Source organism: Botryllus schlosseri, chromosome 6 (assembly GCF_051294905.1).
Source record: "Botryllus schlosseri isolate E-star chromosome 6, Bs_hap1, whole genome shotgun sequence".
Lineage (NCBI taxonomy): Eukaryota > Metazoa > Chordata > Ascidiacea > Stolidobranchia > Styelidae > Botryllus > Botryllus schlosseri.
In genome coordinates this window covers 2,907,579-2,935,554 of record NC_137241.1, presented here as the reverse complement: position 1 = coordinate 2,935,554, position 27,976 = coordinate 2,907,579, and the positions used below count along the sequence as shown (strand labels likewise).

At 39.7% G+C, this 27,976-nt stretch overlaps 1 protein-coding gene and 1 long non-coding RNA gene across 5 annotated transcripts in view; one reads left to right on the top strand and one right to left on the bottom strand.

Annotated features, from left to right (window-relative positions):
• LOC145440940 (lactadherin-like) overlaps positions 1 to 27,976 on the top strand; it is a 29,271-nt gene extending 1,295 nt beyond the window's left edge. The window contains exons 2-7 of one of the 3 annotated variants that reach the window (XM_080318727.1): positions 1,458 to 1,584; positions 3,235 to 3,374; positions 26,091 to 26,120; positions 26,608 to 26,736; positions 26,811 to 26,980; positions 27,664 to 27,976. In XM_080318727.1, the coding sequence (XP_080174853.1) occupies positions 1,458 to 1,584; positions 3,235 to 3,374; positions 26,091 to 26,120; positions 26,608 to 26,736; positions 26,811 to 26,980; positions 27,664 to 27,801 (734 nt within the window). In that variant the 3' untranslated portion in view covers positions 27,802 to 27,976. Of the gene's footprint in view, positions 1 to 1,457; positions 1,585 to 3,234; positions 3,375 to 23,207; positions 23,972 to 26,090; positions 26,225 to 26,607; positions 26,737 to 26,810; positions 26,981 to 27,663 lie in introns of those variants that run through there. The other 2 variants (XR_013915654.1, XM_080318726.1) reach the window with 2 other exon arrangements.
• On the bottom strand, positions 8,366 to 14,846 carry LOC145440960 (uncharacterized). 2 transcript variants are annotated; one of them, XR_013915656.1, is made up of 4 exons: positions 14,375 to 14,846; positions 12,814 to 12,984; positions 12,666 to 12,745; positions 8,366 to 8,926 (listed from the first exon to the last, which is right to left on the bottom strand). It is a non-coding gene; the product is annotated as an uncharacterized LOC145440960 (long non-coding RNA). The 2 variants fall into 2 exon arrangements; XR_013915657.1 differs by lacking the exon at positions 14,375 to 14,846 and adding an exon at positions 13,048 to 14,368.

The following is a 27,976-nucleotide window of genomic DNA, read 5'->3' as shown; positions in this document are numbered from 1 at the left end:
GTCCCATAAAATCAATATCTTTCGTCGCTTTGCCTACAATTTCGACGAGTACTTGTAAGGGAATATAAGCTTACGCCTTAACGGTCCAGGCCAGACCGGATAATGTATTCGGTGTCTGAGTATTGCTACGTAGATATTGAGCATAGTGTAAAACGGGTTTCTATACTTGGTACCGATATTACCCCAATAACATGTTATACAGCAGTAGCCAACACTCCAATAGCACGGATTTGTTTTTTATGACACAATAAACATATGAATTCAAGATTGACCCAGTACGCCTGCTAGATCTTTATTTTTATATATCAGACAACGATATCAATCTCATTGATTCGTTGGATAAGCATAATTCGCTGACTACCTACATGTGCATTTCGCTTTTGACGTTGTGGGATTGCGGGCCAAGCTAACACCAGAGAGTGACAAAATATTTACAAACGGTAAGCTGGATATTTCGAGCAAACTTTTGTAACAAAGCAAATAAAATGTTTGAGATTGTCAAGGTGCATGTTCGTTTGGTGTTGATTTTTTATGCTGCCAGTGCCATGCATAGAGTGGCCTGCAGTTGAATTGCAATAAAATTCAACCAAAGATGTTATAATAAAGTAAAGATTGTTATACAGTGCAGAACCTACCAAGGTTCGTTTGTGAACGTGGACCTCTAAATTTCTGAGGTTCACACATAGAACGCGAACGTGAACCTGAAGTTCACGTCATCCCTGGTATGTAGGCAACGCTCTCGAGAATAACTATTTTTGGGGAGGGACGGTCTGCCTTTGATTTACTTTTTAATCCGCTTTCTTGCTGTCTTGTACATACTACAGGATTCATTCACGAAATGCACAGCTGGGGAATTAGAACACACGACCTTTGAAAATCTGGAACTATAGCTAACTAAAACACAAATAACTAGATTTGATTCCGAAGCATCATAATAATTTTTACTTCATCGGGATCGGATAGGCTTTCCGCAAGAACACCAGTACTGGCTAGGAATGGATAATTTTCTATTCCCATGCAAAACCCGCCCCCTGACTACGCCATTCCTAGCTAGCAATGGATGCAATAAAATCGCACAACATAACAATGTTATCTGGATTCCTGCCAAGCGACGATATTAGTTTTGTGATTGTTCTATAACTATAATTCTTATAAACGCAGTAGGACCGAAATAACTGAGAAAAACGTGCAGTTAGTTGACCGTAATCTTAGTAAATTAGTAGTTTGTTGAAATCTGCCCTCTTGCTGCCCCTTTGATACAGCTAGTGATATGAAATTATTAAACTTCAACATATTTTGATCAAAAATAATGAGGTTATTGCGAAATTTCACTAAAATGTTTGCAATGTCGAACTTGCCAAATTTTTTTGTTCGCATATTTCGCAAGTTTGCATTTTGAACACGAGCTTTCGCATCAGAGCTATAGTGCTATATTTACAATTGAGATGTATATGTAGGATTCCGCAAAAACCTTCAATGGCGACGAAGGACTTATGGATATCAACGTGGAGCAATTATCGACTATAAAGCTCTTTCCGACTATGCACCTACTTCATTCAATTTCGATGGATCGCTCGATACAGGGTATGGAGACTAATATAGGTAGTCAGCGATTTGTGCTTATCCAACCAATCAACTATTGTCATCAACGAAATTGATATAAAGATTGCGTCGTCGTCCATTGTAAAAAAATTATCAGGCGTAGAGGATCTATCATGATTTGGCATGTTTATTGTATCATAAAACTACTATCAATGTAGCAATAGTCTGAAGCCTGGCCATGTCGCCCGGCGATGTCGGGTCTAGCCAGGCCGTTTAGTCGTAAGCTTATACATACCGTGCAAGTACCCATGAAAATTGTTGGCAAAGCGACCGAAGATATTTATTTTATGGAATAATTATAGCATTTGTTTGTTTCACTTGATACATTTCGTGATTCGTGGAAACTCGGCGTGTATTTCAGCATTGCGGCATGTTGAGGTCTGAGTCGTCGCTAGGTATAGTGTGCGTTACTTTGATGTACTATTTCGCGGAAACGCAGGCTTGAAATTAACAATATGACACCACGTGACGTCATAGGTTCGTGTGCACGTTCGCGTCAAATTCGCGTTCAAATATAACCTATCAAAAAGGTTCGCGTTCAAACGAACAGGAACCTTTCGGGAGTTCATACCAACCCCACTGTTGTCATTAATCATAGAAATCAATAGGACGGGCAAGTTTCCTTCGAGGAAAATTTATTGTTATTGTTCCAGTATTTATAATGTTTCGACTACACCAAGCCTGTATTTCTCATTATGATTATTCTCTTGCTGAACAACTGCAACACGTAGAAAAAAATTGTTCGTCCTGTGAAAAAGTTTGAAGTTTAAATGGCACGCGGTCCGCGCCATTGGTTATTGATTTTAGCGTGAGTCAAGCTCAAGTGGGACAACAAAAGGGATTAGACACTCAAATCGCAAACATATCTATAAGCTATCAGCTAAATTCATTAGTAAATTACATGTTGATGTGATTGAAACAAACATAGATAAATCAATCAATCTATATAGGCTATGTATAAAAGCTCTCTGTTACGTGTTTCTATTCTATATATTTTTAGAACAGGCCCGCCGTTACTCATGTGGCCCTCGCGGGTACCAGACACTCCCACCCCCCGCGGGCACCCCTGCTCTAACATTCCACACTTCAAGAAACTGTACAATAACAGTTGATAAAAATAAAAATGCATGTGTATTACTGTAATGTTGCGTATGTTTTACTCTTTAGTTTCATGTGTGACTGCGTTCGCATATAAAAATACACGATATTCACGCATTGCCATATAAAGTCATGTTTTCCAAAATATAAAGTCATATTAGGCCCATTGATTTTTTAGGGTCATAAATAAATGGCCACTGATGTTTATGCGCCTAAGTCGTGAGCACTGTCGTACCCGCAGGGAACGTTGGTGTTCGACATCAAAACCCCATCCTTCTAAAATGCAATCTATATCACCAATATTTACATGCTCATTTGCAAATAGGCAATTGGTATCACGGCATTGCCTTTCCGTGGAACAGTGCGATGACGCTGTCTGAGGTGACGCCTCGAATTTCTTAACTAGCGTATTACAAGGAAAGGCCGGAGTCCTACTGATTTTCAATAAATATTTATGTTTCGCTGTGTGTAAAAATTATATGGTATTGGTTCCCCCTTTTAACAGAATGGTATTTGATGTCGGCTACATTGCAGGGGGATAGCGGGACTTTCAATAGCTGGAGTCATCTTATTTCTTTGCATTGTGGGTTGGTGTGCAAAATATTGCCTACGCGAAGAACAGACACAGCCAAGGACTGCTTCGACGCATCGCACTGCACCGACCATTGCATACGGTAAGATTAAGTCCGTAAATTCAAGCGTGAACACTTTTACGGGTATTAACTGGAATCTGATATGAAACAATGCCAAATAAATTAGACACGCTTGTGTGTGCTTCCAGACTCATGTCAGCAATGTTTATTCAGAATTCACTTTAATAGAAACGAATTTAAAAAATAAATCTTCTTCCACCGTACCCGTTCATAGAAAGAATGTTACCCGTCCTCAATATAAGATCTTCGGGGCTTCATAATCTTACTTTGACGCATCGGAAAATATACTTCATATATTTCACCCTAATGGGTGGGCTGTCACTCACACGCCCCAGTTTATGAATTCCTGCTTTCCCTAGGCTACATGCTCTTCTCGATTAAAACATGTTCTTTTTGAATCCCCACTAACGTTTTTATTTCATAAATCTCAAATTTCAAATTTCTTAAATGTACCAATTTAGATATTTTAAATTTTTATTTGTAACAGTTTTTAACTGGTTTCACAAAAACTAAAATGAAACGTGCTCGTTGATGACAATTCGAATGAATATTATGCAGGCTTTTTAAACAGGTGTTGCTAGTTGGAATCTCGGAATTTAAGGGTCTGAAATGCTAGAGTCCGAGATGTTAGCTGTCGCGGATTGTACGCATATATACCAAACTCCCCTTTAGCGCAGGGGTGCGAAACCCGTGCCCCGCAGGCTATTTGTTGAGGTTTAACGTCAGGGTATTAAACCTCAATATCACGAAACCCGTGCCCTGCAGGTTATTCGTTGAGGTTTAATATCAGGGTAGCGCCAAAGTAATTAATTACAAACGTAAATTCTGAGAAGGTGGCATTTATTCGTTGCATTCTTTGTCTATTACTTTATAACAGTTGTTTCCATCCTGTCATGCATTTCAATGTGTTTCCTTGTCCCATCTTTGTAAACATAGAAATATATATTACATGGACACCAAAATATTGACTTCATTGATCTCATTTGCCCATCTGATTTAAAGGGGTGACGTTCAAAACATTTTCATCTCCAAAATTTCGCAAAACATTGTAATTAGAAAAAAATGTCAGCGGATCTCAGGCTATGAATTCGGCGTCGAATATTTTTCCTAAATATTCACTATATGGAGTCTGAGTCATGTAAATTTTATGAAAACTCTCTCGAGTCGAAGTGGGAGAGACGATAGTGACCAAGGTTGAGGTCAGAGTTTGTTAAAATGAATTGAATCTATATAACCAAATGTTCTCAAATATGCCTAAGTGTTATTCTAACACAGGGGCGGGCAACGTTTCCAGTCGGCGGGCCTGATCTGGGAAAACGAAGTACTTGGCGAGCCGGACTCTTGAATCGATGCCTCAATCCGGAAATTATTCACCTATGCAAGGAATAAAGTGTATTCAATGTAAACTTCAAGTTTAAATCATTGAGACCCAAAACATTTTAATTATACCGTTGTTGTTGGTGTTGTTTGTGGTATTTATGGTGTTTGACGACTACAATGACCATTTACACCAGGCTTATTTTCATCATTTTGATTCGGTACCTGCTCGCTTGTAGCTAGGATTGCATTCAAAACAAAAATTAAATAATAACAAACATGTTTAACTAAGGGCCCCAATTCAAAACACGTTTTTACTGCTTTTGTTTTGTTTTGTTTTTAAATCAATGACGTCACGAATATTCAATTGTAACGTCATAATGGATTGGTATTGACAATTGAAAATATAGGGTAAATACAGCTACTTTGACGAAATATATGTACTATAAGCCTATAACTGTTGAACCGACTATTTGGAGGGTTCCAAACATCCCATATCAATATACGTCGGCTAAATCGGGTGGTAATTGTCCGTAGGCTCATAGAACATGTTTTTTTTTTAATATTTACACAATTATGGCATAATTTTACACCTTAAAAAATAATTTTGTTTTCAAAGGCCTTTGTTTAATACACTGTTTAAAACAAAGTGTTTTAAAACACCGTTTGTTTTGAATGCAGCCCTACTTGTAGCACGGCCGGCTACGAGGCATTTCAGCACACCACGGATGAGATGGCGAAGAGGAATTTTTATCACCATAATGCACTGCAATTGGTTGTCGCAGTCAATGAGACATTTGTGGTCGATCAAAGTTGTCAAGAGGTTCTTCGAACTCTGACAGCGCGACGGACGTAGAAACCCTTAGTGAAGACTGCGCCTGAACATCAGTTAGATTAGAACGTAGCTTTGATTTGGTAATGTAAATGGTCGAAAATATTTGCCCGCAAGTGTCTGTGGACCCGAACAGAGAAAGTAGTTTCATGGCCATATTTCTTAGATTGTAACAGACTTTAGAGGCGGGCCGCATTATCATGTATGGCAGGAAAGTGTCTGAGCGCCGCTCAAAATCCCGTCTCTTGGAAGACAGTAATTATTGAGGGTTGAAACAGCGGCTCGAGTCTTGGAGCGAATAGGATGAGTCGTTTTTTTGTGTATATCTCTGTGTGTAAATCTGTGTGTGAACCTCACAAATTTAGAGGTTCTCGTTCACAAACGAACCTTGGCAGGATCTAGACCAGTGGTTTCCACCGTGGGCGATATCGCCCCCCACCCAGTGGGCGATTTTGAGAAACAAGGGGGCGAAAAGGCCAAAGAGGGCGACAGGGGGGCGATGGGGAGTGAAAATGTTAGAACGTCAGGTCACGCGCAAATGATAGACGAAAAGACGGCTTGTTTCACATATGACACGAGAGTTGACTAAAAAAGGTCATAACTAGAGCGATGTTTTCTGACATGTTAAAATATGTCAAAGTTTTGTTGATTTTTGTCTAAAAAAACTTTGCCACCTGCATTCCGTTTGCATCGTAGATGTTTACACTGTCGGTGAGCTCAGGACCGTAACAGCACTTCGTCAGCCCCCATCCGCCCACAACGTTGGTCTTGGGCCCCCACATGGTGATAAACCAAACCTCTGGGGGGCTTCGCCCCCCCACCCTCCATCCGTCTCTCCGTTATTGCACCGACAGTAGTTATACTGTTTGTATGCTGCAAATCAAGGCGCGAAGCGCGAAAATATTATCGTCGCTCTCGCGTATTTGATTTGCAGTTCTACGTGTGCGTGAGTGATACAAAATCTTTTGCATGTATATTTAACTTTATAATCGTTATTTGATTCAAGAGAAAAGGCCAATTAATCTGTTATTCACCCAGTTGGCAAAATGTAATGACTTTGCATCACAACTCATACTTCGAAAATTCAATTCGTAACTTGACTCGTGACTTTGACTTGACTTGACTCGAGTCACCTCCAAAAAACGTGTGACTTGACTTGACTAGAGTCACGTTCGAAAATCGATTGACTTGACTTGACTCGAGTCGAAATGTGCAATGACTCGAGACAACTCGTGACTCAAAGGTAGTGACTTGATCCCATTACTGAATCGCACAACATTGAGAACGGAATACACCACATGTATGTATAGTGCGCGAATGATGCTTATTACACCAATCAATGAAATTGATATGAAGAATACATCGTTGTCCAATGTAAAAAATCAAGCAGGCCTACGGGATCCATTTTGATTTGATATGTTTAGTGTATCATAAAAACCAAATCCATCCAATGGGGCGTTGGCTGCTGTATAAATTGTTTATGGGGTGGTATAGTAGCCCATTTTACACTATGCGAAATATCAATGTAGCAATAGTCAGTAGACTTATAGATTATCCGATCTGACCTAAATCGCTAAGGCGTAAGCCAATACCTTTGTAAGTCCTCGTCGAAATTGTTGGCAAATTGATTGTATGGAATTATTATAGCATTTGGTTACTCTATTTGATACATCTGGTGACGTGTTAAAAGTTATCATGTACTTCAGCACTATGGCCTGAGTCGTCGCTACGTATTTTGTATAGGCTATCACCTCACTGAAATGTAGGGTTGGAATTATCAATATGACGTCACGTGACGTCATAGGTTCACGTTTGCGTTCACATAGAACATTTCAGAAAGGTTCGCGTTCACACGAACGTGAACCTTTCAGGGGTTCACACCATCCCTGGAGTCAGTATTGTCATCCCAGTTATACATAAAGTTCAAAGCACGTATCAGACTTGATGTGTCAGCTGATATACGCTTCTCGCAATGATCGGCTTAGAATACAAGGTCGTGAATGATCATTTGAATAATCTATTGGATTATTCAAACTTGGTGTTTTACATTTAACGTTAATTACCATACGTCCGCTTTTAGGGGGATTCGTCCTCCTTTTTCAGGTTTTTGAAAATGTCCCCCGAGGACGCCTAAATGTCCTCCATTTTGGTAATTTGTTCTCCTTTATCCCTTTGCGACCGGCGGTCTAGTATACTAGACCGCGACTGTTTAACACAGAAAAGTCGGTATTTAATCGAAGATAGCTAGACCTGTATTGGTCATAAACTATTGCAATCGGTTTGTATGGATAGCTCTTATAAATACGCATACATCAGACTATGTATAACCTATTATTGCAATGTATATCCTGCTTGAAATGCAGATAAAACACGCAAAAACGTTTCCCGCAAAATTGAATTTATAATGATGTTCGCGTGAATGACCGCCTGAAATATAAACCATTCCCAGCAAACACTCGATGTCCAGTTGACTTCCGGTGGAATAGCTGGCAGGACATCCGGTTACTTCCGGCCGTTACCTCCCTGGAGTGGTTTTGTCGACAACTAGAGACGTCCTGTCCACTCGCTGAGTACGTCCGCAATGACGTGCTGTGGACTTGGAGAGACTCGTCATGGACGCGTCTGACCTAGCCTGGACGTCACGTGGTTACCTATGGACGCGCCTGACGTACTGTGGACATGACGCCACTTCCTATGGACACGCTTGACGTACTGTGGACATGACGTCACTCCCTATAGACACGCCTGACGTACTGTGGACATGACGCCACTTCCTATGGAAGTGTCATTCGCCCCCTTTATCACCTCCACTCCATACCTGGTTCAACACCTCACGACTAACAACATGGGATACAACATCATATCAGCTCACACACAGCGTATATTGGGTGAGTGGGGAATGAAACTGGCAAAATACAAATACGATATTGGTTATTATTAACGAAACTACAACTATCTAATTTACGAAACACAAAATGTGAAATAAGGCGAGAACAACTACCACTAAACACAGTCAAGGCTGAAGTAAAAAATCATACTGCGACAAGCAATCACAGAAAATGTGTCACAGTAGTTTAGCAAACAGCAACTGCTAATACCACTCAAACTAATGACAAATAGTCAAAGTAAAAAAGCATTATATACATAAAAAAAGGTGTCACAGGAATATAAGACACTGCAACTGTTGGGACAACTCGAAGCTAATGGAACAGTCCATGTGCAAAAGATTGATGAAATGAAAGAATGGTATCGCAGGAATAAAGTAACCGCAACAATTTAAAACGAGCATTACAAAAAGCGTTCCGTAAAAATTCAACTCTGCAAGAATTAAATCAATGCACCGTTTGCGGATGTCGAGTGCCTATTCTTTTTCTTCGTCAATCACAAGTGGCTGCACCAAAACGTTTTTTCTCGGCGCTTGTGGCTGAAATATATACAGCAATGTCAGTGAATTCCGTATGTTGCCTATTTCTGCTCGAAGTAGTTATACAACGCCTTGGAAAGTGCTACATATGCTTCACTACAGATTTACGTTACTTACCGGTACATGTCTGCTTGAGAACTAACTCCTGTTCGACGAAGACCACTTCTCAGTACTTATCAACTTATATTTCTACTTCCACTTGAAATAATCTTGACATACCTTGAAAATTGCTACTTCTACTTCAGTTGAAATTTATGATGTTACTTCTACTTCAGCTTAAGTACCAAAAACGGCTACTTTTTACTTTGGCTACCCATGTTCGCACCATTACATGGTAAAAGAATGAAACATTACAACCAAATCTACCATTTTTAAACAACTCGAGTACCTTTCAACTTCAATTTCAACTTGGAGTAGTTTTAACATACTTCGTAAATCATTACATACTCCAGTATAAATTCCTGTTACTTCTACTTCCACTAGAGTCCCAACGTTGAATACTTTAATTTGTTAAATGCCACTTATATGCAAAAATCAAGCGACACCTCGACCAAATTTACGACATCACACTAACGGCTTCCTTGAGGTAGGTTTAACATGTCTTGTAAACCACTACATATACTTCACTAGAAATCATGTATTACTTGAGCAGTACTGACTACTTTTACTTCGACTACCCATGTTGGCAAGAAGCCAAATTCCATTACATCAGGGCTGTCAAACATACAGACCGCCCAGCAATTCTGCATAGATTGCTTGTTTGATGCAATGCAACGTTTGAAATTTCCGTAAGAAATACTTCCATAAATAATCCCTCAACACTGCAAATATGGAGTGCGGAAAAAATGCATATTGCGTTCCGAGTTCTATGAAAAAATTACCAAAAACAGAAGCACAAACGCCAAAACGGAACTGATACATGCAAGTTACATGGTGAAGACAATAGTTTCACAAAAATATAATTACAATATCTGTGGTCGCACTAGTGCAGGGCTGACCAACCTTTTCAGCCAAAGGGCCACATTCGAACGCCGAAATATTGCGCGGGCCACTAGCCGCGCGAAAAGTTTTCGAAGTTCATAGCTCAATAATATTGTCACTTGACTATATTGCGGGCCTGCAGTATATCGCTGGGCTCAGTTTGCCAGGACTGGACTATTCAGCGCCTGGACATATCAATTTCGAAAGCTTCGACCCACATGCATCAATTATTTTGTGCCTAGGTTTCATAGTCGACGGTCTTTCTGCGAGCGCAAACGCTAGGTCGCATATGTTGAACGACACTTTGTCTCGTAATCGAGAATATAGTTAGACTCAATCTGATACATTAGGCGTTCATTCATTTTCAAAAAGGGGTAACAATATTAAAAGCAAGAAATCGAATGACTACATGTTGCGCGAAGCGTGTAGAAAATATTTACTTTTCATAAATTTATCGCAAATTATTCTGCTTTGTAGTGTACGATCTACCAAAGTGCGGCTCATGGAAATGCCAATGCGTCGTAACTGATATTTTAGTCATCACATCTCAAGTGTTGCGGCGAGACTAATCAAATATTTGGTTGGCCTTGCAAGTTCACAATCTGTGCAATTCATTTTTTTTATAACATTACCAAGTTCGGAAATTACCTCGCGGGCCACGGGTTGTCCGGCCCTGCACTAGTGCATCACAAAAGACTCAAATGATCCCTGGCCTTGAGGGAAACCTGAATCACTATTTAAGACGATGAAGAAAATTTCAACGTTCGCGTTTACAGCAACATACTTTGTCTACCTCAACGCATACCCAGGTTTGCCGCAGTGTTCGAGTAAATTATAGGTAGCATAGAAAAATACCGACTTACATCATTGTTAGAAGAGCTACTGTTTTATTGATTTTTACTGTATTTTGCCGCCAAATCACCATATTATTGACAATTCCATTGTTTGTGAATATAGGTGCAGCTAGAATAGAACCTATATGATCCGAAATCGCAAAATTTTTTCAAAGTTAATGAATGAATTCTGGCAATAATAATGTTGCATATATTGTGGGTCACCTCTGTATACCGCTGGGCTCAATTGACCAGATCTGTGTACCGCAGGGCTTAATTGACCAAGACACGAATAATCGAAGATTTCAGTGAACATGTGTCTATCATTTTGCGCAAAGGTTTCATCAACGACTATTTTTCAGCGAGTGCAGGCGCGAAGTCGCATGTAGGACAACAAGTTCTCACATAATTGCAAATATAGTTGAGCTCAATTCCGTAGATTGGGCGCATATTTAATTTTCATGAGAGGGAAACAATACTATAAAAGCTAGAAATTAGGGCTGGGCAAAATCGAGTACCCGAGTGATTCGATTCTGAATCACGTATTATGCTTCGTGTCGAGTCGAGTATTCGAGTATCACTCATTATGACGTCACAACAAAATGTAATATGTCACAGTTCAAATATGTACCTTTCGTGCCACCACAAAGAATATAATGCCTGTTATCCATCACACTGAAGATACTGTGGTATTTCTTCGGCCCTACTACCGATTTCATTGCACTTTGTGACAATGTTGTGGGTGGATCATGACTTCGGTGATATTTTTCCAGTAACGGTCGTAGCCTTGTAGTATATGTTTCGTATGCTGCGATACTTGCCAATCAGTTTCAAGGCTTCCACAGTGGAAAATAGTATCGAAACCATAATTATCGTTGATAAAATAACTTTCGGTAGCGAGGAGCATATAATTTCAGTACTCGAAAAATTCTTCTTTTACTACTCGACTCGAATCATCAAAATAATGACTCGATTCAGATTCGAGTACTCGAATCATTGTGCCCAGCCCTACTAGAAATCGAGTGACAATAAATCGCGCGAAGAGCTAAGAAAAATATCAAGTCAAATAAATCTGCGACAAAATATTCTACTTTATGTTCATATACGAAAATGTGGATGGCCCCTGGCTACGCCAATGCATCGGAACTGATATTTTCGTCATCAACATCTCAAAGTTTGTGGTTAGGACAATAAAAATTTTCGTTGGTCTTGCAAGCTCACAATAAATTACCTGCCTAATTTATTTTTTGATATGCAATTTATTTCGATAATTAACTCGCGGGCCACTGAAAACCTTCTCGCGAGCCACGGGTTGGCTACTCCTGACCGAGATCAAATCTCCTCCATGAAACAAATAACAATATTTCTTTTGAACTCAATTTTCTGCTTGTACTGGAAGCAGCTTTTACATGCCTTATAGATCTCTACATACACTCGATTAGAAATTTGATGCTTTGCTTGGGTTCCAGTGCTGATCATCTTCAACATAAAGATACGCGCTAGTCAACATGGATATACGTTGACTGCCTATATTCAGAAATAGTCACGATTTCGTGGCAAGATGATGGTAAAACCTTGACCAAATTTACTTCTCAAAATTTCTTGAAGACTTATCAACGCAATTTTTTATTTCCGCTTGTAGTTTCAACAGAAATTTAGGATATTACTTCCACCTTGACTATACCTATATTCGGAAATGGCCACTTACGATTACACTCTAAAGAATTCCACAATTCAGGCTAATCTACTTCTTGATGCTCGTGCAATTTTCTCAATTTTCTATTTCCACTTGAGCAATCGCTCACTACTGCTACTTGAACTTGAGCAGAAATGTATGATATGATGCTACGACTGATTGAGTACCAACACTAAATTCTTTAACCACCTTCGGTTTTTGCAAATTGTATCCAAGCTATTTATTTTACCATCGTTTGCTCTCCAACTTTCATGCCTGGGCCTGGCGCCACACTTCGCATTGTTGATGAATGGATTTCGCATCGGGTGCCTGAAAATAGATTCTGATTTTGAACATTGATTTTCGCATATGATAGGTAGGCCTACCATTCAACTTACAGAAAATGATATTATACGGGCACCACTTGTTCCGTGCACTTTTTTGTCGAGTTGAAGCCCATGCTGTATTTTAGTACTTCATTATGTTGACGGTACACTACCCACTTTATAATGCATTCTTCGTGCAGTCTGCTTGACGTGGTCATCACCAACGGCGGACATTGCTGATATCTAGGTAAAAAATTAGAATGGTTGTATTCAAGTCATCTGACAGTACGAAAAACAAAAACAAACCGATGCGGGTGCAAGCATGCTGCCTATAGTACATTTACACACTGATCAGTTATCAGGTTACTGTTGGCGAGAATATTGGCTACTGTGAATCACCCAGAATATGATTACGTCATCAATGGTAATTCGATAATTCATTTTGATAGCCGAGATTCGCTGGGCGATATAGGCCAGACCGCGGCTCTGAGTTGAGGGTTTGATTGCGGCACATGCATTTCCTCAACCTGAAGAGGGAGTCAACATAATTTTAAATAATGCCTTCTATCACGTTTAGACAATATGCTTGTATATTAACATCAGTTGTCACGCGAGCATTTATATCTGATCACGCCGATTAATGAATTATGCTGACGTCACAAAGCGATATCATAGTCCAGATGCAGAATAAGGCGCTTACGCTTTACAATGAACGCAAGCAACCGTGGCATTTGCGCAACAGCGAATATACAGTGTAACTTTAGTCCGGTGTATACCAGGTCTATTTCAGCACATATTGTTGTTAAAAAGTAATTCAGTATCGAATCAGAGCGAAAAAAATTTCCGCCACGCGAATGAAATTTTTCAATCACGCGAGAAATGTGTCTGTCACGCACAACATGTTGTCGAAAACAACCACCGATTCCAGTCTGGGGTGCGGCTATATATACAGGGTGAATTTGGCCACGGCAAGAGCGTATCATGTACTACAAAGGGGCATAGTCATTAATAATGAACTACATAATAATCAATCATGGTATCCTATCAAAGTATAACTTGCACTTGTTCATAATCAATTACTCATATAGGTTGTATATGGGACATACTTTTCAGCAAATGTACTCATTTTATCAGGTTTTTGAAGGAAAAGTCAGCAGAATATACTTTCAGCAAGAGTTGTTAATTGGGAATAATTCACAATGGCGGCAATCAGTCTCAGGCGCAACCAAACTAGTACAATCCATATAGAGTTAGCCAGTGATCAAGCAATATATAAATGCCTTATTACATAAATTACTATGGTATGACCGCGCAAATACATGAGATATTTTTATCACTATCTTGAGGAACATTCAGTCTACCGACCAGCATAACATTGCTATTGAAATGAATCAGCAAATAGGTGTTTATGGCGTTTCAATCATACTGCAGCGTGTTCACACTTCACAGTATGGCGTATCTGCATTCCAAGAAATAACGAGGCGTAACAAACAATGAGTGTTCTACCATATATCGACATTGAACACAAACTATCAACGAAAAAGGAGAAGCTAAATTACGCTCACAAGAAGTGTATACGGTGGTTAAGTCTATTTACGCATCATTCTATATCATTATTAATTAGAACTCTTACCATTTCAAACTGTTTCAATGTCGGAGCGGTTCGGGTAGAGTTTCTGAATCAACAACACTAACAACAGACAGCAAGTCTTCAGCTTTCGCTTCGTACAGCTTCTCAATCTAATCAATGACTAATGACTGTTTTGTCTGCGTCCATTATCTCTAAGAAACTCGTCGCATCAGTCACACAGACATCAACTCAGATTCAAATGCCAGAAGCACGCGCCGTCGCGCTGGACTGAGCAGGTATCACGTGACGGAGAAGGAAGAAGGCTGTCTGGGCCGCGATTGTTGAGATACCAGACTTGACGTGTTGTGTGCTACGAATGGTCAATTGGTCATGGCGTATCATGCTTACTGAATCACGTTGTGATGCCGCCACATGCATCACAATTTCACCTTGATGCTCACATTTGTTCTTGTATTTCACCATATTGGGATAGTATACATATTCAGAACACTTATTTCGCCATGATGTGCACTGTGCAGTTGTGCAGGTGCAGGTGCACGCCTGGGTCTTGCTATATGCCTCTTTAGGCCTATAGTTCAGCTTATTAACAATTTCATTAAATCAATACAAAGCAGGATTGCGATATATTTAAAAAAAACAGTACACCAATAAATGGCTATATAGCCTATATGTCTTACGATTTCGTCCGCGAGATGTGCATGTGCATCCCCCGTGGGGATGAATAAGGATAATATGCCATTTTGAACGGAGAGAGAGAGAGAGAGAGAGAGAGAGTCTTTATTTTGAACAAGCCAGCTGGACTCCATGAAAACGATATCCAAGTAGGGGTATCCTGATGAACTCCCATGTACGTGGCATCCAGGTGACTGACTACCATGACATCCTTTGGAATATTCATTGGTGACGGTAATAGGAAGATTCTAAAAATTTCTTCCACCGGAAGTCACCTGGAGTTACATAACTGGACGTCCAATTTGTGACAAACTGAGCAAGTCCTCAGTAACTAACCTTGGGAGGTGGGACGAGTTGGAACAATTGTGGACATACCAGCAAATCCATGGGATATCGGGTGTTTGCTGGGTTGTATCTTCCGTTCTAGACGTGATATAACCAATTACAATTATCTTCTATGACTTGTTGTTGGTCATACTATTCTATGAAAGTCCTTATATCGAAGATTAGCACGTAGAAGATGTTTCAAATTGACGTGAAAGAAGCATAGCTTATTACGTGAAAATCATGGCTGCGTAAGATCACCCGACTCGCTGCAGTTTCAAACAGATGTACAATTGCTTCATGCAATAGCAAATTGTACGTATGGTTAGCCATTATCCTGACATATTCATCAATATCCCTATCATGAAGCTTAGTTTTGTATAAGAAAGCCAACACCAGCCCTAACACTACACAAATAAGCGTGCGAGTTAGGCTATTTTGGTACCCGAGCCTGTAATAACAACATCATATAGAGGCAGTTATATATCAGTCTTAGATGACACACGAAGTTACTGTTGGCTTCTATGAATACTGTTGATCATACATGGAACACTAGCCGTGTAGAATACAGTTCAAATTGATGTGAAATAAAGCAATAATGTATCACGTGAAATGACTTTTCGAGCGTATATGGGAGCTGGGCAGTGCCGAATAAGGCAATATGTGTATACTTACGGATCCCTTATGCAGTTGCAAGTTACATATAACAAGCAACTGGGGTTGGATAACACTTCAATAGCATGGAGATATATACAATCTAAGGGAAAATTGCGCAGGCAGTTACTATGTTATGTAGAGCTGCACGCGCGTTGCCTTCAGCGAGAATACGAGATTACGTAATCGATTACTCATCGGCGGCGGCCGCGTGATTGTGCTTATCATCCCTACCTTTCCAAGATCGTAGCGCTGGCAGTGATGAGCGGAGTCTGCTTTTCGAGACTCCGAGTCCCTCCGACAACTTTGGTCTCTGAGGCAAAGTCCCTCCGACTCCGGGGATCTCAATCCCAGACTCCGAGATAACCCGAAGAATCTTGTCCAGTCCCCGAAATATATTTAGACCATTGTCGAAGAATCCCAATCGATGTTTTCGATAGCCTGTCTGATATTCATACCAGTTTTTTTAGTATCCGTGAATTGCCGAACAGTCGCAACATTACTTCTGAGAGTCAAGTTCTCTCCAACAAAATGGACAGTCAAGCTAACGATGACTTTCTCTCGTACTTGAGTCCTGGCCCTCAGAAATCCATTTTTCTTGAGCCGACAAGTGAAGGAGAAGTTGCGATCATATTATCTGAAATGAAAAGTAACAAAGCAGTAGGACCCGATCTCATCCCAACACACTTTCTGAAGCTAGTCTTTAATATTATTGGTGATGTTATATGCATTTTCTTTAATGAGTCGATACGTCTAGGCATTTTCCCAGATGCACTGAAAACTGCCAGAGTAATGCCAGTGTTTAAGAAAGGCTGTAAAAAGCTAATTTCGAACTACCGACCAATCTCTGTTTTGCCAAATCTTGCCACGGTTTTTGAGAAACTGATTGACTGCAGACTCAAGAATTTTTTCGAACTGAATGCAGTACTGTCCCCGACTCAGCATGGATTCAGATCAAACCACAACACCAACCATGCAATACTATCAATAGTAACGGACTATTACAAAACCATCAAGCAAAAAGAAAGTGGCTGCAGCATTTTTATCGACCTCCGCAAAGCCTTCGACACAGTTAACCACAGAATCTTAAGATACAAGCTAGAGCACTATGGAATCAGGGGTATTGCAGCAACTCTACTTGGAAGCTACCTGGCAAACCGCAAACAATTTGTTAAACTGGGGACATTAAGAACGACTACCAGAGATATAACTTGTGGAGTGCCACAAGGCTCAGTCCTTGGACCGACTTTTTTCCTCATTTATATTAACGACATTGTTAATGCATCTTTATTCCGCACAACCCTATTTGCTGATGATACTCACCTCTTCATTACCTCCAACACTGTCGATGATTTGCATGCATCTGTGAATAGGGAACTCCCAAAAGTGTCGAGATGGCTGCAAGCAAACAAACTAAGTTTGAATGCAGATAAGACCGAGATGCTCCTTTTAAATAACGCTAGTCATAGTTTCACTGTGGACATCAATCATAAACAAATCTCCATATGTGACTCAGCAAAATATCTTGGCGTCACCATTGATGCCAAAATGTCCTGGAAGCAGCATATTGAATGCACAATATCAAAACTAGCTCGGTGTGTGGGAATAATGACCCGTCTGCAATCTTTTGTTTCCAGATCAGTACTACGAACCATCTATTTCTCTCTTTTCCACTCTCACCTGCAATATGGAATCGTAGTATGGGGAAGTGCATGCACAACATTTTTGTGCAGAATTCGAACCCTGCAAAACCGTGCGATACGGCTGATCTCATCTGTACCTTTACGTACCAAACTATCGCCTTACTACCGTAAGCATCGAATTTTGCAAGTTGACAAACTATACCGCTTCGAAGTATCAAAAGTCATTCACAAATATTTTTCCAATAGTTTGCCTCCTGTGTTTGATGACTTTTTCATACCTGCCAAAAATGTCCACTCCCACTACACGAGATCCTCGTCTAAAGGAAACATCTACTTACCCCCACCCAATAGCAACCTAACTAAGAGATCTATCGACTACTCGGGACCTATCATCTGGAATGCATTACCACCACACATCCGTGAATTGCCTTATAATAGATTCAAAAAAGCCCTACTTGATCACCTCTTGTCGTTACACTAACACTGTTGCCCTACCTCGCCCAGACATTGCTTCATTGATCATTTGCTACCATCGTTTAATTTGTCTTCTATTTTATTTTTTTAACTACTGTAACCTTTTTTACAGCCAGACTGCTTAGAGTCAAGTGTACCTGTTTGATGCTGGTGTGATCAGACTAGATGACCTTCACGGTCTTATCGATCATTCCTATCTAATACCGAATACTGTGCAAGCATATTTTCTGTACCACCATCACTGCCGTGTGTTATGTATTTTGGTTGGATGAAAATAAAGACTCTCTCTCTCTCTAATAGAACTGCGACCCTTTAGATCGGTCCACATATCTGTGGTGATGCCAACCAGCCCATAACACTTGATAGCAACTCTTAGTTCCTCTGACAGCTTCTGCTTCAAAGATGAAGCCTCCTCATCGAACTTACGTTTCACCGTAAATCTGGATGGCAAAACGTCTTCTGCACAACACCACGGCAAACCGACACTTCTTCGGTATTCTCCACCCGGCGATCAGTGTTCCCCATGATCACCTTCTCCTTGGATTACTCGCTTACTTGCATTTCAACTGCGATCAATTCTTCTTACAAGCTTCGATATGTCTTCGAAGATGCGACGTACCACTTGTCAACTTGTGATGCTTTAGCTGTACATTGCAATTTTGACATATCGCAAACCCAGTATACTGGCCGTTATTATCATGCAGCATCAGAGTGAAATCCTTCCACACGTCACTCTTTTTCTGCGTCTTAGTGAGTAACCCACTTGACGTCGACGGTGCTTCAGCCATTATATTAAAACAACGAAGGAAGACCAGTCAGTTCGAACTAACTACCACTAACACCACTGAAATCGACGATCACATCATAGGTTTCAGTAAATTAAGTTCCGCATCGCCATGAAACAGTTGATGGAACTGCACTACACTAAACATACATTGATGCATCACTGACGCACCGATCGACGCTCCTTGAAGTTGACTAAATGACTAGTGACTTCCAATTTTGAAGCTGATACATGATATCTGGAATTTGGAGTCTGAGACAGACCAGCAGCAGAAACTTGATTGCGGTGCTGATTTTTCATATCACATCAAAGTCATTTCTCAATCAAACCAAACATTACATGACGAAAATTCAGAAGAGTTCTGGATGACTGATTACGTCAATCAATATTGAAGGAAGCGTAGTTGAGTTGATGCGAGCAGAGCAAAGCAGACGGTTGTAGTTATTTACTGTGGCTGTTCAGAAATTCGGAATATTCTGTTTTTACAGGGTAAGATCAGCTTACCTTAGTGATTTATGTATTCTTGAAATCTTTAAAGCGGGCTTAGATGCTGGTATGCCTCTGTGAGCGGATCTTACTAGCGAAAATTCGTCGCAATGTCATTAAATCATGTAACACATTGCATAAGTTATTATTGTTTCCATTCAGATACTTGCTTGTTGTATGTATATTTCTCACAGATATAAAGGTAATATTGATGTAACACTTATTATCGATATCTCTCACTGCAAATTGCAAGTACGATGAAAGTTGCGAAAAGTTATCACAAAAGTGGTATCGGATATTATCTTGTTTCAACTGATACCAACGTCGGGAATACATTTTCACAAAATGGACCTATTACTATCTTGAATGTCATCAGGATAATGGGATATATTCCGTTATGATCATCAACTTGCTGGAAGAATCACGGTAGCCAAAGGCTGTACCATAGGGAAGCCCCGCTGTGTGTTGCTGATTGAAGTGATTGTAAATGTTGCACAATTACTGGGGTAGCATGGAAATTAGTCACGAAACAAATACGCAAGGAGGAATATGATGTGACTATAGAAGACTGCAATGACAGCAACGTGGAAGATTCTGGAGATCTTATCTCATAATATGGTGACATTCAGCAGTGGATTCAAAGACTGCATCTCATTGCAGGGAGAAAATGATGCGCTGCGAACGATATTGGGTGTCTTCAAGTTTGTGAACTACAGACACTGCTCAGCGGAAATGCCTTGCTAGATCACTAGGTTACTCTCCAGTCCCCAATTGCAGTGCAGATGGCTGATTTTTATGCACTTGTCAATCATTTTTGCATGTTACCAGTCATATCACAACTTTACAAGGTGTCAACTGTCTGTGTTTTGGTTTGTAATCAATAGTGTCTTCTGGCCAAAGCTATCGAAAGATATCGGGGGCAAAACTCACAATACTCCGTAAAACTCCGGAAAAATATCTGTTGTAAACTCCGACTCCACTCCGGGTATCACAAAATTGGCAAAACTCCGCTCCGAATCCACTCCGGCTCCGCTCCGGTGCTCATCACTGAGCGCTGGGCTATGAAGCGCTATAGTAGCGTGTAATGTATCATTGGAACGTAGAGATTCATGCGGAAGGCAATCAGGTGTCCATATACCAAAAGAGGGCCTAGGTATGACGTCAGGAGATATAGAAGAACAAAATTATATTTTGTTTTCAATAAAATCACAAACATTTTCTCGCATAACGTTATTCCCTCTAGCGTCTGAGCCATGAGAGTATCTCAGACCGCTAGGCGGCTACTTCAGGTTTACGGCAATATATTGGGCGTCGATTTAAGCCATATGGATGACATTTTATCGTTATTTTTTGTGGATGCAGTAAAATTTTGGTCAGTAGGCGGGCCGGTTACAAAGGGCTAAAGCGTATAGATAGAGCTAAGATAATGGACAGATTCGAGTGTACAAATAATGGGCATAAATGGCGCTGAATAGGAAATTCGTGGTTCGAACGAAATCGACGACCTTTTTTTCTTAGTCAACCAATCACACAGTCATGGAAAATTTACCATTTTTCCGGATTATGTGCGAAAATTTTGAAAAAGTGTTCTCTTTTTCCCGATTCCCAAATATGATAACCCTAACGGAAATGACCAGCCAACCGTTTTCAAACAAATTTGATGGGCCACTACCAAATGAAGGTTGAAAACCCCTGTTCTAGATACGGCTAACGCATGGAAAATGCGCATCAAGGCACTTTGCAATGGAAGTTGTTGTTCTTGATTATTCAACGAAAAGATTTGAAGCTTATAGAAATCCAGTTAGACGTTCCGCATTAAATATCAACACTAGCAAATTCGCAATGAAAGTACATCTTCTTATTCGTCGATATACTTTACCTGAAGTTAATCTGGTCACTCATCGCAACCGTATAGCATAACAATAACCTCAATTTTTCAGTTTGATAATTGGTAGCGCCAGCCATTTTGCAATGTTACTACAATATACACGACACATTTGTTTCAGCGTGCACCGATGAGTACTGTGCATTGGCTTCGAGTATATTTGTATATATGTATACAGTCGACTCCGCCTAATTCAGACACTTTGGTTCCGCCGAATTAAGCGGAGAAATTTATTTGTCCGAATTAGGCGAAAATCAAATTTTCGCTTCATGGTCATGCGTAAAGGCGGGCAACGCTTTAGAAATGGTGCACTGGCGAACAATAAATGAATTGCAGCTAGGCTGCAGTAATCAGCACAGACCGCATAAAACGCACAAGAATTATGTCATAAGTTCAGTTGTATTGTTATATATTGCGATACCAAAGGACTCAATAAATATTGTATACTGTATTACTGTGTAATAATCACATATACAGGGTTTCTTTGTGCAGTCAAAGGTATCTTCGCTTGATATAAGCATACCATAAAATAAACCATAGGTATAACAATCTAAATCATTTTAGAATGACAGAATATCATTTATGGAAGAGCTAACAACGCAAACTGAAGGCTTATTACTAGGGCCATTTAAAGTCATTAAAGTCATATTTTTTTCTATGCATCAGTAAGTCGTGAAATCAATTTTAACGCAAAACCGCATCTCTATGGGGTATATTAAGAAAGTTATAAAGTCATATAAAGTCATATTTTGCTGGTTAGGTCATAAAAAGTTAGAAAGTCATATTTTTAGTATAGTTTAAATAAAAAGTACCAATTTAAGCGGTGAAGCAATCAAGCACTAAGAAACTAAGGCAGTTACTCGTTGGGGTAGCTGGTCGAATGCTGCTCAATATTATGCCGAGACGTAGGAAGGTGAAGTTATTGTAAAGAGCATCAAAAATTCAGTCAACGATCCAAAGTTGAATATTCAGCCAATTTGCCTCAACTATAACAATATTTCAAACTTAATACTGAAAATGGAAAATTATAGCCTACGTACACCGTCAACCTGATGTGATGTTGTAATGGAAAGTTATAGCCTACGAACACGCCCATGCTGATCTAAATGCCCTTGATTTCGGAAAAGATCCGCTTGAGCTCAAAAATTACATTGAGAAGCAATTGGACAAAAACGATGTGAAAAAATTATGGAGCTACAAAGACGAGACATTTCACCATCGCTTTATGCAAAACTGCAGAAGTGTCAACCCACATCAGCGTCTGTGGAGCGCTCATTTTCCTTACTAAAGTCATTTTACGTCCAAATCGTAACTTCAAAGACTCTAACATTCCGCACTACATGAAACTGTACTACAACAGTGGCTTCAAATAAAAAAGGATGTGTTATGTTGCGTATGTTTTACTCTTCAGTTCCGTGAGTGACGTTGTTAGCATGTAAAAATACACGATTTTCCCATAAAGTCATATAAAGTCATATTTTCCGAAAAATAAAGTCATATTATGGATTTTTTAAGGTCATATAAAAATGACTCTACTTATTACATACAATGTTTAATCTAATTTTGTTATGTTCCCGAGCGTTTCGGCAGAATAAAGCAGCTGTTCGGGTTATCCGGTGTCCGAATTAATCGAATGTGACTCTCGAATAACAAATGCACGCTTGATGTTCACAAACAACTTTTCATAACACAGCCCGGCAACTATGGCAGACGAATTCCATCAGTCATTGCTGACTAATCGCATAAGCGTTATAGCAGTGGAGGATCACACGAGTTAATCACAAAAAAATTCGCCTAGCGCATAATCGCTGGCTATATCGCATTCATTAAGCCAAACAAATGATGTAAGTCGTAGTCAGACACATGTAGATCATAACACACGATACTGGCGTGAGTTAATTTGACCGCGACTCAGCGATTCAAGTTAAAAAATATCTTCGAAATCATATCGCTCGAGGGAAAGCGGTTATACTTCACATGGTAGTATCGAGCAACTTAATAGGGTTCGATAACGCTTGGAGATATTGGAATGACCGAGGCCACCATGTGGGATTTCCATGCGTGCTTAGGTTGATTTCTATAATGCCGTTTTAAATATTATTATGAAGAGACTATTTGAGATACAGAACTTCAATTCACAACCGAACAGTGTATTCATATTGAAATAAACCTGAATTCTTCCAGCTGACACTCTTCGGGGTTAGGCTTAATCGTCAGCAGCTAGTAGAGAATTGGAAAGAACGTTTTCTATCAACAGCCGTATCACTGTCGCCGCACTGTTGTTATACAAAGTTCTTTTGTTGCTATCGATTACTCCTGATGACGATCAACTGAAAGTATTCGGGTTTATTTCGATATGATTATATTAATCAAACATGAAAATAGTTTTGGTGTTAAAGCTTTATCATATCGCTGCAACATGCAATCAACACTATTGACCGTAGCTGTTGTGTTATTATGCTCATTCGTCGGAATTGAAGCCGAAAATGTCACTGCATGCAACTCGCGGCTCTCCGCTGTTCAAGAAGCTCTGCAGGGATTCAACAGAGTTAGTGAAAACGATGTGTGCACGGACTGTCTGGGAAAGCCCGGAAAAAGAGGGGCGGCCGGACCTCCCGGATCAATTGGAATTAGTGGGCCGAAAGGGGAGATTGGGGCATGCAACTGCAGCGAGTTCGGCGTGAAAGAATTAATGGAACAGGTTCGGGCTTTGGAAGGTATAAATTTCATGCTGTAATTCCACATATGTTGGTAGAGGTTTCAAGATTTAATGGTGGGATATTTGCTAGTATTGCGGCGTCTCCAGAGTGCAATATATGCAGGCGTGTTTTTGACGGCAGAGAAGTACGCAAATAAAATCAAAGTATAATACTTCAGTCAAGTTTATGCTAAGTCTGAGACATATGGCCAATTTAAATTGCTTTTGCTTGTAATGTCTCAAAAACAAGTTCTTCCGATACTAAGTTGGGCTGTGGGTTAAATTGTTGAATTGTGACTGGGGTTTGTACCAGTGTTGGGATCAAGTCACTACCTTCGAGTCACGAGTCATTTCGAGTCATTGCAGATTTTGACTCGAGTCAAGTCAAGTCAAGTCAAGTCACGAGTCAAGTCACAATTCAAGTCAAGTTGCCTTTTCGAAGTATGAAGCATGCTTACGTCATTGTATTATGCTAGCTGTCTAAAAAACAGATTAAGTGGTCATTGATTCTGAACCGATGAACGAATATAGAGTTAAATATTCACGCAAGAAGGCGCTGTATGGCTCACATATACGTAGCAATGCTACAACTACGTAAATAATTACATAGCCTCAATTTAATTACCAGCCAAAATAAAAAATAGAGAAACGAATTAATAAGATGCAATACACTACCCATTTACAAATTGATATGAAACAATTCGAAACTGCGCCAATGGTCGCGAACTATATAAACTATATTCGAATCCAATTTCAATAAAACAAGAGGTTCGGTACAGATAACAGAAGTATACATTTTGCCGCTAAATTACTCTACTATACTAGTGCGTAAGCTGTATGCTCCGGTCATTTCGTTTGCGGTCTATTTATTTGTGAGAGAACAATGGAGATTCAGTAAAACGCACGATTATTGAATGATTGGTCGCTTTCACGGGTTACACCAGCGTTTCCAGAACAATCCGACCATAAGCAAGATAGAGTGATTTTATCGACATCGTTTGCTTGATGACTTGAAATTGACTCGTGAATTTTGCTTCGAGTCACGAGTCAATCCGCATTTCTGATACGCCGAGTCAAGTCAAGTCAAGTCATTTTAGCAAAGTGACTCGAGTCAAGTCAAGTCATACGAAAAAGGTGACTCGAGTCTGACTCGAGTCAAGTCATGACTCAAGTCATCCCAACACTGGTTTGTACCAAACATTTAGATAGCGGGCGTGTGTGGCCACAATATTGAATTAGGCACAGGCTACTTTGCATCTTTCATATCTACTACGATATACAATATACCAATGACAATATATGGTGATGACTGGAAGATCCTAACACAGATATATACTGACGGTTGTCATTTAATAAAACTAAAGAGCATGTCCGAGCTACGCGCAATTTATGCAATCGAAATGAAATTGGATATATATAACCCGTAGCCATTAATTTTAGATTGTAGTTATCAAGTCAAAAATCAGTGATCATTGATCGATTTTGTAATTATAAACAATGAATATTGAACATGCATAGTTTGGAATAGATAGGCTTTTATATAGCCTTATTAGTGCAAACTATACCCCAAAGACAGATGCAGATATGTATCTAGGGTTGCGTTTGAAACAAAAATCAATTTAAAACAAACATGTTTTACATATATATATTTTCAAAGCCATGATGACGTCACGAATATTCAATTGTGACGTCATAGTGGATTGACATAGAAAGTTGGATATATAGGGTAAATATAGCTCCTTTGACGATATATCCGTATATCCGTCCATTCCATATCGATATACTTCGGCTATAACGGGTGGTAATTGTCCGTAGGCTCATGCAACATGATTTTTTCAGTGTATTTACGGAATTATGGTGTAATTTTACGACTTGTAAAAATTTTTTTTTTTTTAAAAAGGCCTTTGTTTGAAACATTGTTTAAAACATGTTTTGGAGAAAGTGTTTTAAAACACCGTAAGTGTTAATTCAACCCTACATGCATCCATATTCTCGAATGGCCTACGTACGATCGTCGTGAGCTGAGAGAGAACTGGTGCGCTAATGTGCGAATTTGGCAATTGAAACACGGATCAGTTATGATAGAAATTGCCTATTGGTAAAATATTCATACCCATACAGTATATTCTCATTTCCAGATTTTCAACAGAAAGTATCCGAGTTCAAAGGTAAGATCAAAATTGAATCGACACGCAATTTGTGGAATCGATTTCCGTTCACCCGTCTCAAGCACCGGTGTTTATACACCGCCCTATTCCACTCCGCCTATAAGGTTCGGCAATAGTCTAAATTTTACTTATATAACGTTATGAATTGTAGTCGAACACCCCGAACTGTGAATCACTTGGAACAGCCAAAATGGTTACGTATTTCAGATGGAAGTGTTCTCCAGTTGTTTGTTCATCGTGTAATCTCCCATTGACACCTGTATCGTGATTGTTTGCATGTTTTTACTTAAAAAAATGTTTTCACATGTACCCAAATAGCGATGGATCATGCTGAATACGTTTTATTTTGTAGGAAATATAATGTGACCCTGGACTATATTTGGTATCACGCAAGTGGTGCATAAAAACCTGTCTGTTATGAACGGCGCTCTCCAAAAAATAATACTAACAATGCTGTCGTGATACATGCGGTATATTGAATTTTCAGATATTTGCAATGCCGGAATATCGACAGGGACTATCCCTATCAATCACGTCTCCGCCACTTCGACTCATCCATCCTGTTCATTTTCGGATATTTCCCTTGGAACAAGCGGTGCATGGTGCGCCGACAAAAGTAAGCTTCGTCACAAAACATCGTCCAAGAAATTATTCTAATAGCACGCAATATAATACCTGCAAATTTGGCAGATGATGCGAATCAATACGTTCAAGTCGACTTGCAAAGACCCACATACGTCTTCGGCATCCTTACTCGTGGTAGATACGGCGCCGATCAGTGGGTGAGAAGTTTCCAGATTTCTTACGGATTGAAATCTGCTCGACGATTGCCGTTCTACCGAGTAAAGGGGTCTCTAAAGGTACGTGTGTATACGTATGTCACCCGCTATTAGGCAATATTGAACACATCTGCTTGACTTCTCTCGATGATAAATGGTGACCTAAAATACAGTTAAATCCGGAAGTTTCACAAAACTCTATTCGACTCGAGTCACTGCGAAAAACGTTGCATGACTTAACTTTTGAATTGACTTTTCAAATTTAAAATGACTTCACTTAACTCCTGTCAAAGATCGCGTTAAGTCGAAGCGTTTTGCGACTCTTCGGCAATGACTTGACCCCACATATATGGTACAACTTTATGTAATTGAATGATACCCAAGTGTTGACTCTTTACGGCTACAGTAATTATGTAAAGCAGTATGGCAAGAGATACATATATTTTTCAATTCTCATTTAATTATAAATTTATTGTACAGTATTTTTGTATGGCTTATTGAGTAGAGAACCCCCTGACACAGTATTCAAAATGTCTGTAGTCATTGGAAAACTACATTGTACGTGAGTGCCAGGCAGCTAGGGTCAGGCTATATGCTTTCAAAATTTAATTTAACCTAAAACAATTATATTGGAAACAACGTTTTACCGCTAAAGGTTCAAATCAGTTGATGCTAAGCTAGACAAATGCGATTTCTTGGATGTTAGCAATATGCCGTGTTCGAATGAGTATAACAGGTGTAGATGATGCCAATTTGCTTTTCAGACATTCAAAGCTAATGTCGATACAGGAACAATAAAGAAAAACAAGTTTGCAGAACCAATCCAAGCCCGTTTCATACGAGTCCACCCTGTCAGATTTAAAGGACACATGAGCATGAGCTTGGAGCTGCTTTTATGCTAACTGGAAAATGCCTACATCTATCCGTTTTCCAATCATAGATGTCGAACACTTTACCGCGTTTGTAAATATGAAAATCGCCACGAAACGACATGGAGAAGAGCTTGATCCTATATTTCCGAATGCAGCATCGATTTATTTCACAGCATATTCAACTGTAATAAAGTTGATTGTTTGA